Here is a 12,497-nt window from a genome sequence, read left to right on the forward strand (position 1 = left end):
GGAAATTAATCATATAATCGCATACATCGCATTTTACATCTATATATATACTGAAAAATCAACATCACATATCACCTATCTTAGGAGTGCTCCATGTAAGAACACAACTTTGGAATTTTTATTAAAACTCTAACCATTATTCCAAAAGACATCTTGATGTCTAAGATTTCAACTCCATTATACTTAAGGGGTTTTATATTATGCCTCACCATCCTCATCAGCTTGTTTACCCTAGAATTTTTTTCCTGGAAGAAATAATTCTATAGGGAGCCCTTACAAATTTTAGAGGCGGCTTCCACCATGTAGCACTTTGTCCCACCTAGTGCTCAAGAGGTGACTCTCATCACATAGCACTTTATTCTAAATGGCACTTTGTTCCCATCACTAGGCTGGTGTATTGCTCTAATAACCATTTGTAATATCCAAAACTCTCAACCATCGAGATATTATCTACTTTGACTAGATGACGTCATGATTTTTCCCTATTGGTGTAACTTACCAAATGTTACATCAAAAGAGATATCAATGTCTAAGAGTTTAGTTTTATTGTACTCAAGGGGTTTTAAAACTTTGTTTCCAAAATGTTAGAAACATTATTAAAATATTTATTGCATCAAAATGATGAAAATAACATTATCCAAATGTGAATTACATCAAAGATGATCATAATAGGGCCTTTTAATGTTAACAAGCATTTTTTATAGCATGTGATAGGATGTTACCTATTACATGTTATGTTAGATGTTTTGGCTAAGACTATGGTTAACTTCATACTCTGAGAATATATATTCAATTGGAAATAAAATGACATGGGATATTTTTAAAAAATAAAAGTTATTATCATTATGTATCGATTAGTAAAGTCTTAGAGTGATTATCTAAACAATAATAGAAAGCTTTAAATTATTAAGAAGGTGCAACGTAATGCAAAAGTATTCCTTAAGAAGCAAAAATTCATATTTGTGTTACTCCAAAAAGATAAATACGAACCACCACCTTATTTTTAGGTGTAATCATTTCATTTTTGTAAGCTTTTGTAATTAGTGTTAAGTAATAGTTTTTATTGCTTGTGATAATCTTTAGCTCTATTAAGTAATTCTAATATTAGTACTCTATAATGTTTAATTTGGATATAATATTATGTAATTTTTTATTTAATATTATGTAATTTTTTATTAAAATGTAGTTGCATTGAGTTTGATTTTTTTTAAATTTATTGAATTTTTGTGATAGTCTTTTATTAAGATTTTTTTCATACTTAGTTCATGTTATATTATTGTGTGACTATATGAAGTTTAAATAATGCTTAATTATGTTTCATCAATATTTAAATCTTTTTTTTTAAAAAAATTAAAACCAAGTTTAATCACATCAACATAGTTCAATTCTTGAAGAAAACTTGGATTAGTTGTAAGCGATTTAAACTTGGTTCAAATATGCTCAAAAAAGTTTTGATCATGTTTTGAAGAAGCCAAAATGAAATTAGAACCTAATAAAAAAAGATTTGAACTTGGTTTAAGTAAGTTTGAAACTAGTTTAAACATGTTCATACCTAGTCAAATTAGGCTTAAGCTAGATTTTAAGAGATTTAAACTTATTCTTTTGGTAAGTTTGAACAAATTTTGATTACATTTTAAAGAGTTTATATAAGCTTTATTCCATAAAAGTTTACCTTATTTTAATTGGTTCAACTAGGATTGAACCTTTTTTGACTAACTTAATGATCAAAGGAGTTGTGATGTTTTTGATCGAGCCTCACCCTCAATTCTTGTGTTCATCCTTCGGGATAGATACAGGATTTGAGGTAAAATGCTCTTTCATCTAAACTATGAAAGTTATGAGGTCAGTTTGACTTCTTCTTTTTAAGATGGTTTGCACCTTGTTCAAATATTGTTCAAAGATCCATTATTTGGTAATAAAGAATGGATACGTTAGAAATATTCCTTATAGTATAATATCTAATAATAATAAGAGTAACATAACATTGTTTATAATAAAAATAATAAAAAGCATTGTAACAAAATTTATAAATTATAAAAAAATATTATTAAAGGTATTTGTCATCGTTTATAATAAGTTAATAACATAAACTATACCATAACATTATTATACAAAATGCCTCACTTGAAATGCAACCATATCATTAAGCTAATTATAACATATAGATCCAAGTTCTTAAAAATATATACATTATTTGTCTATAAAGAATTGAATGCAATTATTTATAACTTCTTGAATATTCTTATTTTATAATATGTGATTAATGCATTGAATCATATATACTTAACAATCCACAAAGTAAAATAATGAAATTTAAAAACTTGTTTATTTAATCTATAGAAATAAGTTGTTAATATAACGTGTGTTTATTTAACTAAAAATTATTTACCTAACCATTGTTTTGATACTTAATCTATTCTGGATCCTCCATCTTCATGACGATGAGTGGGTTCTGTGTGATGTTCAGACAAACTTAACCCTTTCAAAATAAAATGACTATTGTTTTATTTCATCAACTTCTTAGAGAATACAATTGTACTTACCATTCAATGAATTTTGTTCTAGTACATTGGATTTTACATTATTTATACATTGGGCTAGTTCTTAAAAATCTCTCCTCTTCACTAATTGCATACTAAAAGAAAGGTGACAACAACTAAAAAAAGAATTTTCCTTTTATTTTCTTTGTTATATCAAGAACAAATGCTCTACAATACTAGTTAGAAATATCATCCATAATAAATAAATTTAGTGTAAATAACTTTTGGTAAAGCTAGTGCCACTTCTTTATTAAAAGGAAAAGTGCATTTTTGGATTAAAAAATCATAAACAATATTGTAACATTAAATGATATAACCATACCTAAAAGTGGCTAATGAAAAAAACTTTATAATAAATTTATAAAAATTCTTTCTCATTAGCTATATGCATTAGTGTGGGATTACCTATCACTCTCCAAAAAAAAATAAAAAAAAAAGAAAAATAAAGGAATTTGATATAAAACTGAAAGCTAGTTTCCTATGCTATTTTACCAAAGCAATAGTCAAAACATAAGAAAATTCATGACTTAACATCTTTATTGTTAAAAGTTACAACAATCTCTTACTTTCAAATATTTTTTTATTATTAAACTTGACACCCTGCAAAATTTCTCACTAAGGAATTATGCATTGCTCTACTCAAGCTTTAAAATAGCCTTATAAGTTCAATACTATGATAGGATAGAAAATCCAGTAATAGTATTTAAGGCATTCACTTATTTAAAAAAAAATTCAAAATTTGGATCATGTCCTTCTCCGTTCCTATGACCATACAAATTGAAAAAAAGAGAGCATCATCCTCAATAATTATCGGGAGCTTAATAATCATATCTTTATTTTTCTCATGATTGAGGAAAAAATCATCAACAACAAAGAAAAAACTTGGCTCTCAAAAAACTTCTCTAACTATGTACTCCATGAGAGCCTTTCCAAGATTAATATTCTTCAAGCCCTATTATCATCCAAGCAATTCTTAATTAGACTTATTATTATAGTGACCTCTTCAAATTTCTTATCAAGGAAATAAGTGTCAAATTTTAATCTAATGATCAACACAAATTAAAAATTTAATGTTTATGTTCAATTTTAAATATAACATTGTATTTATCATTCTTTTAATCTTCAATTTTCCTCAGGACAAATTAATGGATTAGGGCCTTAAAGAATGACAATTTTGGTAGCATGAAGTGCTTCATGAAGAGCTCTGCTTGACCCTTCTATTGATTATCTGCTTCAAATTGCGATTTATCATTTCCTCTATTAACCTTAGTAATATATATTAGCATTGCTATATAATGCCTATAAGAAAATAGTATATCTCAACAATTGTCTACATATCAAAACAAATGAAATGAATACATTTTAACAAGATAATGGTGAATATTTAATTGGAACTTATGGATCAAATCACATTCAATCCCAAATACAGACACCTTTTCTTAAGCAATTGTTTAAAACTAGGTTCCAACTGAGTTCAAATATACATTCAAACAATGCTTAAATAAAACCCAGATTAAATTTCAACATAATTTTGAATCTTATTTGAATATATGTCTGAGTCTATTTATTTTATTAGAAGCTATGTTCAAATAATAAGTTTGAATATCAAATTTCATTGAGGCCCAAACAAGCTTGCCAACATTATAAGTGTCTATAAATGCATTCTAATTCAAGAAAAAATGTATTCAGACATATATAACCACATTATAGAGAACAGTTACACGTTAATAATTTATTTTCAATATTAATGGCCCACGTGTCGGCGAAGACCAGGTTGACATTTTCCTACGGCCGGATGTGCTCCAGTCTCGTTCCGTGGATCCAACGGTGGACACGACACGTGGTCTGAGCGGGTATAGCAAAAACCGAAACGAAGACGAGTATAAACCCAGCAAGCGATAAAACGGGAGACCGAGAAGAGTTGGTCGCTCGGTGGTCTACGGGCTCGATTACTTCGCGCGACGATCTTTACTTTCTTTCTCCTTCGGATTTGTTCGGTGATCATCGGATCAATCATGGCGACCGATGACCGGAAGTTGGAGCCGGGGGGTGACGACGTCGCATACAAAACGAAGGTCGTCCAGTTCCTCGGCCGCTCCACGCCAATCGTGCTCCAAAACGACAACGGTCCCTGCCCGCTCCTTGCCATCTGTGAGTTCTCATTCCCTTTTTCCTCTAATTTGCTGAAATGTAGCTGTCAAGCCCCCGTTCTATCTGGTTTTACGCTTTCTGGCGAGTCGGGAGATTGATTGCTCCGCCATTGGGGGTTTATTGTTGGAAAGTAGATTTCAAGACGATTTGTTTGATTCGGATTTCCTTATTGTTTTTGTGCTGCTCTTGTTTCGATGGTTGGTGGAACAGGCAACGTTCTGCTGCTTCGGAATAGCATTAATCTGAGCTTGGACGCACCGGAAGTGCCGCTGCAGAAGTTGCTTTCTCTTGTGGCGGGGAGACTAATTGATTCTAACTGCAGCTTGCAGGTTTTTATCTTTTTTGGATTGATTGGAGGAGGATGGTTTTTTCGTTGGTTGAGTTTCTAGGGATTTGTTGTGATGTTGTTTTGCTTACTGAGAACAGGACAAGGACGATGGATATCTTATCAACCAACAACAGAACATTGCGGATGCTATTGATCTTCTCCCTAGGCTTGCCACTGGGATTGACGTGAACGTGCAATTCAGAAAGTATTGATTTAAGTTTGTCATTTCAGATTCATTTAACCAGTGTTCGTAAGAACTGCTATTAATTCTGTAATGCTTGGTTAGGATTAATGATTTTGAGTTTACGCGTGAATGCGCCATATTTGATCTCCTAGATATTGGACTTTATCACGGTTGGATAGTTGATCCACAGGTATGACCCTTTATCTGAACGTACTTGTTTTTTTATTTTGTGTTTTCTGTTTTGTCAACATATCGCCAATTCCTTTTGCATGACTCTTTGATTTTTACTATTAGTTTCTACTATGTGATGTGACATTATCCACTTTGTCACATACGTCTGTTGTACACGAGCTTGTCTTGTCTCTTTTGAAAGTATTAATTTCTTTTTAATAAGTTTGAGTTTAATGATGTGGGTCAGAAACCTATTGGATGACTTCTAAGTGCCCTTATGTTGCTGTAGCACGGATTTAAGTAAGACATAAATGTTTTCCCAGGTTTCACATTCTTCAGAACGTATTCCTCTACCTTCAGAGTAATTCTATTAGATGGTACGTGAGCTTCTGTTAGAAAATACATTTAATATAACAATATGCGTGTAATTGTTGTGGTTTTGAAGACAATATTTATCATTAAAAATGCGTTTAAAATTATGCTAGCAGAAGAGTGATAAGCAATCTTAATCTAAACTTTAGCATCTTAGGCACGGGGCCATGGTACATGTCTTAAGGGCAGCACTATGCATCAAGATGGTGCCTAGCATGCCAGTTTCTTACAGGAACTTGCACTAACAATGAAAATATTGTATAGGTGTTAATTTTTAGATGGTAAGTGGGGCTTGAATCTGAATTTTTTATTAATTTTGAATTATTTAGTAAATTTTTTATGATTACGATGGTTTATTATATGCGTATATAAGGTAGACTTTTGCATTTGCTCTTTTTTGGAGTGCAATTTATTTGGCATATTGTCCTTGTCAAGTCCAATGTCAAATGCTTGTGGATAAAAGTAATTTGGCGTTTATAATGTTATAAATTGTCAATGGAATTGACATTTCATGGCATTATTTGTTACTCTATTGTGTTTGCTGAAAGCCTTGGGACACTCACGTTCCGAAATCTAGGTAGCATTCACATTCCGAAATGCATGTATCATTCATGTTCCAAAATTTTGAATATAGAATTGCGTAATGGAGGACTGAAAGTCAGGTAGCATTCACATTTCAAAATCAACATTTTGCGGCGTTGAGGTGAAAGGAAATTTCAGAGAAGTTGCTCAATCAAACCCTCTTCATTTTATCTGCTTTCTGTTCACCGGAAAGGAGCCAAAAAGCCCTCTGAAACGAAGCCTAAATGATAGTATAAAGTGACCTAGATAATCCCAGAATAATGCGTAAACTTTCTCCTACTATTACAACTAAGTAGTCATAAATAACCAAACTATATTTGCATATATGTTGCACCAAAAATAATGCCAACAAACAAACCCTCAACAAGCACATGGTGTCGATGGATACAATGCGCTTGTTGGTAACATATGACTCTCAACATGGATTGATGGGGCATATTCCCCTTGTGATCTTAAGAATTGTGCTGCCCGACATAGATTGACTAAGTAATTGAGGTGGTTTAGCTCAACTGAGCATGCTCAAATATAAATTGACTAGGTAATCAAAGTGGCTCAAAAAATAAAAATTGTTGACCGACATGAACTGGCTAAGCAGTTGAGATGCCTTAGCTAAGCATAACACAATAATACATAAGCTGTAGAATTTACTAAGGGAGGAACATTTTTTTTATTATTCTCAAATAGGGTTCATGTGTATTGGGAAACCTATCCCTCCTTATTTACAAACTGACCAAACATATCTTACTTAAATTAGGAAAGGAAATAATTCTGAATAAAAAAATAGAAAAACATAAATAGAAAGGGAATAAACAATCAAAGGTTTCTTAAGACATCCAAATCAAATCCTCCAAAATTTGGAGGTGATCGTCGACCAACATAGTAGAGGTAAATATGAAAAGGACTAAATCCTCTTACATTTCTAAGACCCCCTTAACCTGGGTCATATATGCTATAGAGACTGTGCCTGGTATTGAATTCTGAGAGGTACTGAAAGGTACAACTTTGGTGAAAGACATCAATAATTTTTTGGTGTGTGGGGATGTGGCTTAGCTGTATAACTCATTGATTGATCATTTCAGAGCTAAAGTGTCTATCAATTTCTCTATGCTTGGTCCTGTCATGATGCACAAAATTCTTGACAATACTGATAGCTGCTTGACTATTACAAAACATTTGAGTAGGCCTATTAGAAAAACATCCCAGTTCCCTTAACAATTTATGAATCCAGATCTCTTCACAAATCCCCAAAGCAAGTGTCCTATACTTCGATTCTTCACTGTTTCTCGAGACAATAACTTGCTCCTTACCTCTCAATGTAACCAGATTTGCCCATACATATATGTACCTTCTGTCAGTGAGTTCTCCCGCCCAACTAGCATTAGTGTAAGCTTCCACTTCTTTGCTTTTGATTTTCTTAAAAATTAAAACATAATCAAAAGTTTTTTTTCGAAATCTCATAATCCTGTCAACAATCTCCAAGTGCTATTCTTTTAGATTATTCATGTGTTTTCTTATAAGGCTGACAGAGTATGCAATATTTGGCCTAGTATGTGACATATAGATGAGTTTTCCTACTAATTTTTAGTATCTTCCCTTTTTCACAGATATTTCTTCTCTGTTAAACTTCTGGTTGGGTTTCAATGGAGAATAAACAGGTTTGCATCCAATCATCCATGTTTTGTTTCCTTTAGCAGATCTGGGATGTATTTTTTTGTGATATAAAAATCCCTTTCTTGGATCTTGCTACCTCCATACCTTGAAGATCTCTCATGTTTCTTAGGTTCTTGATTTCAGACTCAACCACCATTATTTTTTTATTTTAAGAATTTATCTTTCATATCACTGGTAAAAATCATATCATCTATATATACGATCAATGCAATAATTTTATCTCCCTGAGTGTGTTATATGAATAATTTGTGATCAGCTTGACTTTGAGAATATTCAATGGATTTCATAGATTTAACAAATCTTTCAAACCACACCCATAATGATTTTTTAAAACCATTGAGAGACTTTTTGAGTCGTACAAGGTGTTTGTTGGAATCATTGTCAAATCTTGGTGGTATCTCTATATACACCTATTCTTCTAAGTTTCCATTCAAGAAAATATTTTTTATTTCAGTTTGATGCAACTCAATTTCTTTTTAACTGCTTTTGAAAGAAGAACCCTTATAGTATTCAATTTGACAACTGGTGCGAAGGCCTCCTGATAGTCAGTTTGATAGGCTTGTGTGAAACCTTTAGCAACAAGTCTGACTTTGTATCTCTCAACACTCTCATCACCTTTGTATTTTATTTTGAACATTCATTTGTATCTAAGTGACTTTTTATCTCGGGGAAGTAAGAGTCCATATGTCATTACACTTTAGTGTTAAAATCACTTCTTACATAGCTTTCCTCCATTATGGGCTTTCAAAAGCTTTATATGTATTTAGGAATTTGCACATTATCAAGGTTAGTGATACGGGCGCTAACAACGCTCAATTACGGGCTCTAAAACAGCGCCCGATTCGGGGTGCTGAACATTGCCCGGTTATGAACTCTAAAGCAACGTCCGGTTTAGGAGTTCTGAACCGCGAGGTCAGTCAGCTTGGCATCACATAAACAAGAGCAGCGCAGAAGGGGGATCGAGAGTTTGCGAATCCTCGGGAAGGAACACAATTATAGGAGATCTCGTGCGAAGGTAAGAATGGTCACAGTGGGGATCGAGAACTATCGTGATCCGACTTGGGGCATTACGAATCGACTGCTTTAGGGAGTGTTATCTGGATTTATCTAGGCTTCTCACTTTCTTCATCTGTGTAGAAACTTCCTCCATCCGGAGGGAGCCTATAAATTGTTTTCCTAGTTTTGTAGGGAGTCAGTTCTTGGTGTGTTTCGCTTCAAATCTCCTGTGAATAGTCTTTTTCCTCTTTGTGGGTTGTATTCGAGGAGGTGGTAGTGCTTCGGTTGTATCATCTCTAAGATGGTGATTTTTTCCTCCCTTTTACCTTCCCCAAACCTTCTCCTCCTCACTCTTCAAATACCAAACTCTCCCCCTATCACCCTGGCACCTATTCATTTCCCTATCACAGGTTATTACTACTGACCCGCTTCATAACTCCTTTCAAGCTCCTCCCAACAAACCCCACTACCGCTGCCAACCACCTACAACCCTTTCTCACCTGCTGTCCCTACAGTTCCACACCATCCTTTAATTGTCATCTGCCTCCCGTAACTGTTGCCTTTCCTCCAAATCTTCTTTGTCTCTCTAGCTGATCTCCTCCATCCATTGGAATATATTTAGAAGTGTTTGTTTGTGTAATTTTATGTCTTTTGTTGTTATATCTTCTTGAGTTATGTTGTAATCTTGTTTTAATGTTAATGAAAGTTTGTTTTTTGTGTTTTCACTAATTTTCCTACTAGTTTCAGTAAAGTCGAAGTTTCCCAACCCCAGGAGACTGATACAGGCCCTAAAACAGTGCCCAATTCGGGCGATTTGAACCGCGGGGCCAGTCCGCTTGGCATCACAAAAGCGAGAGCGCCGTAGAATGGGGAGCAGGAGTTCACGAATCCTCGCAAGCGAAGATCTCGTGCAAGACAGGAAGGATCGCGAACTATTGCGATCCAACTTGGGGCATCATGAATTGGCTGCTCTAGGGAGTGCTCTTTGGATTTCTCTACACTCCCACTCTATTCCTTTGTGTAGAAGCTTCCTTCATCCGAATGGTACCTATAAATTGCAGTCTTAGATATGTAGGAAGTTAGTTCTTGGGGTGTTTCGTTTCAGATCTTCTGTATGGAGTCTCTTTCCCCTTTGTAAGTTGTATCTGAGGAGGTGGTGGTGCTTTGGTTGTATCCTCTCGAAGGTGGTGAATATATCCTCCCAGTTACCTTCTCTAAACCTTCTTCTCCCCACTCTTCAGCTATGAACCTCTCTCTCTGTCATCCCCCCTCCCAGGGGTTATGATTCCTGACCCGCCTTCCCAACTCCTTTCAAGCTCTTCCCAACAACCCCACTACCACTGTCGACCACCTACAACCCTTTCCCACCTGCTGTCCCTATAGTTCCACACCATCCTTTCGCTGACATCCACCTCCCGTGACTGCCGTCATTCCTCTCAATTATCTCTATCTCTCTAACTGACCTCCATCACCCATTAGAATACATTTATGAGTGTTTGTTTGTGTCATTTTATGTCTTGGGTTGTTATTTTCGTTCAATTTATGTTGTAATACTATTTTAATGTTAATGAAAGTTTGTTTTTGTATTTCCACTGTTTTCCCTACTAGTCCAATATTAGTTAGATATAAATGCTCGATAGGATGAGGATAGATTTCCATAAGCTGCATACTCCTGAATTGGGTATTTCGTACAGGCATACAACTTTCCTTGTCATCAATGCCAAAATGGGAAGAGGATAACTCATTCGTACTCAACTACTCACTCGAATTTCAGGTAAATGTGGACTTAGGTTTTAGTTGGAGCAGCTTTGTCTTTGTAAGTTATCTTCCCTCTGCTCAAGGTTTTTCTTTCTTCTAGCGTACACAAAGTTCTTTATTGTGAACTTTAGGTTGGGTTGGTTGGATGTCCTTAACAGGAGTAAGAGAGTCGGGTGGAAGAGAAGTAGGTGTCATTGAGTGCATCCCAAAATCGATGTTCATTTGCACTTTCTCCATGATATTAAATTTGGATAGGAGGATTGATTTTCAAAAAGTGTGACATTCATAGAGTTGTGGTATTTTTTTGATAGCATGAGAGTAACACTTATACCCATTTTTTGTTAAAGGCATACCTAAAAAATATACTCGATAGATTTAAGTTTAAGTTTAATGCGGGTTGAGGAATGATTGCGAACAAAAGGTAAAAACACATAGATTTTAGATGATATAATATGAGAGAAAGCTTTGATGTGCTATGTAAACATCAAAATATGAAGTGTTGTTTTGAAGTTAAGTATCCAGCTAGACATTCAATTGATAAGATGCGTTGCAGTAAGAACTGTTTCACTTCAAAAATATATTGGAACTTGATGAGAAATCATAATGAAGCGGGATATCTTAAGTAAATGTTTGTTTTTTTTTTGTTATCCCATTTTATTGTGGGGGATCAATACATAAACTTATATGAATGATTTCATTTTTCAAAAGATAGGACCTACGGATGGAGTTGAAATATTTCTTTGCATTATCATTTTTGGGATATGAATTTTGCATTGGAACTAAGTTTTAATCATATCATAAAAAATTTGGAAGAGTTGGGCTGTTTTGTATTTTTCCTTTATTTGATATACCTAAATAGTTCTAACATGATTATTAATAAATGAAACACACTATCTAGCTCCACGTAGGATTTTCACCTTTGAAGGTTCACAAATATCATTTTTGATAATAAAAAATGGATGAAGGTTTATACTGAGTCATGGGATAACTATTTCTAGTGTGTTTGATAAGTTAATAAGTCACACTTTGATAAAAATTAATTTTTTTATTGAGAAATAAATGTGTATATAACTTAGCAACATAATTAAAATTACGATGAACCATATCAAAATGCAATAACATGACCAATTTTTTCACAAACATAGACTCAACAGACTTCGAATTTTGAGGGACATATGACTGTGGGATTAATTGTGTGTTTAGAGAGATTTCTTCTGAGGCAGTATATGCTTTGATGCATTTCAATACTGCCTATCACTTTCACCAATTCCATCATGTGAAATTTATAGAAGTTTTCAAGGAATTTAGTTATACATTTTATATCATGGGCAAGCTTACTGATTGAAACCAAATTACTGTCCAATTGTGGAATAAGACAAAGAAAGAGTAATATCCGGAGAGAGTTCTACATGTCTTTCCTATCAATATTTAATTGTGATCCATCTGTAAGTCTTATCGATTGAGATGTAGACACCTCTTTGCAGTTGACTAGAGCATTGATGCCTTTGGTTATATGATTAGAGGATTCTGGATCTATAATCCTAGTTCTGAGTCTTTCATTACTGACAAGATGAGATAATGATATATTTCATTGGTTGTTTCAAGGTTGGTGTGCTGTTTTGAATTACCTCCAATGAGTTTCTTCAGTACTTCAAGCCGTTCCTTCGTGTGGTAGCATCATTTGCCTTTGAGTCATGGGAAGAATTATGCTTCTACAGAGCTGAACTTTCAGTGCTTGATGAAC

At 34.0% G+C, this 12,497-nt stretch overlaps 1 protein-coding gene across 1 annotated transcript in view; it reads left to right on the top strand.

The window, feature by feature from the left end:
- Positions 1 to 4,442: 4,442 nt before the first annotated feature.
- LOC110028017 overlaps positions 4,443 to 12,497 on the top strand; it is a 28,810-nt gene continuing 20,755 nt past the window's right edge. The window contains exons 1-4 of the mRNA XM_020729708.1: positions 4,443 to 4,691; positions 4,902 to 5,020; positions 5,118 to 5,224; positions 5,306 to 5,393. Coding sequence (XP_020585367.1) covers positions 4,556 to 4,691; positions 4,902 to 5,020; positions 5,118 to 5,224; positions 5,306 to 5,393 — 450 coding nt within the window. The 5' untranslated portion in view covers positions 4,443 to 4,555. The remainder of the gene's footprint in view (positions 4,692 to 4,901; positions 5,021 to 5,117; positions 5,225 to 5,305; positions 5,394 to 12,497) is intronic.

The sequence above is a fragment of the Phalaenopsis equestris genome, unplaced genomic scaffold, assembly GCF_001263595.1.
Source record: "Phalaenopsis equestris unplaced genomic scaffold, ASM126359v1 Scaffold000480, whole genome shotgun sequence".
Classification (NCBI taxonomy): Eukaryota; Viridiplantae; Streptophyta; class Magnoliopsida; order Asparagales; family Orchidaceae; genus Phalaenopsis; species Phalaenopsis equestris.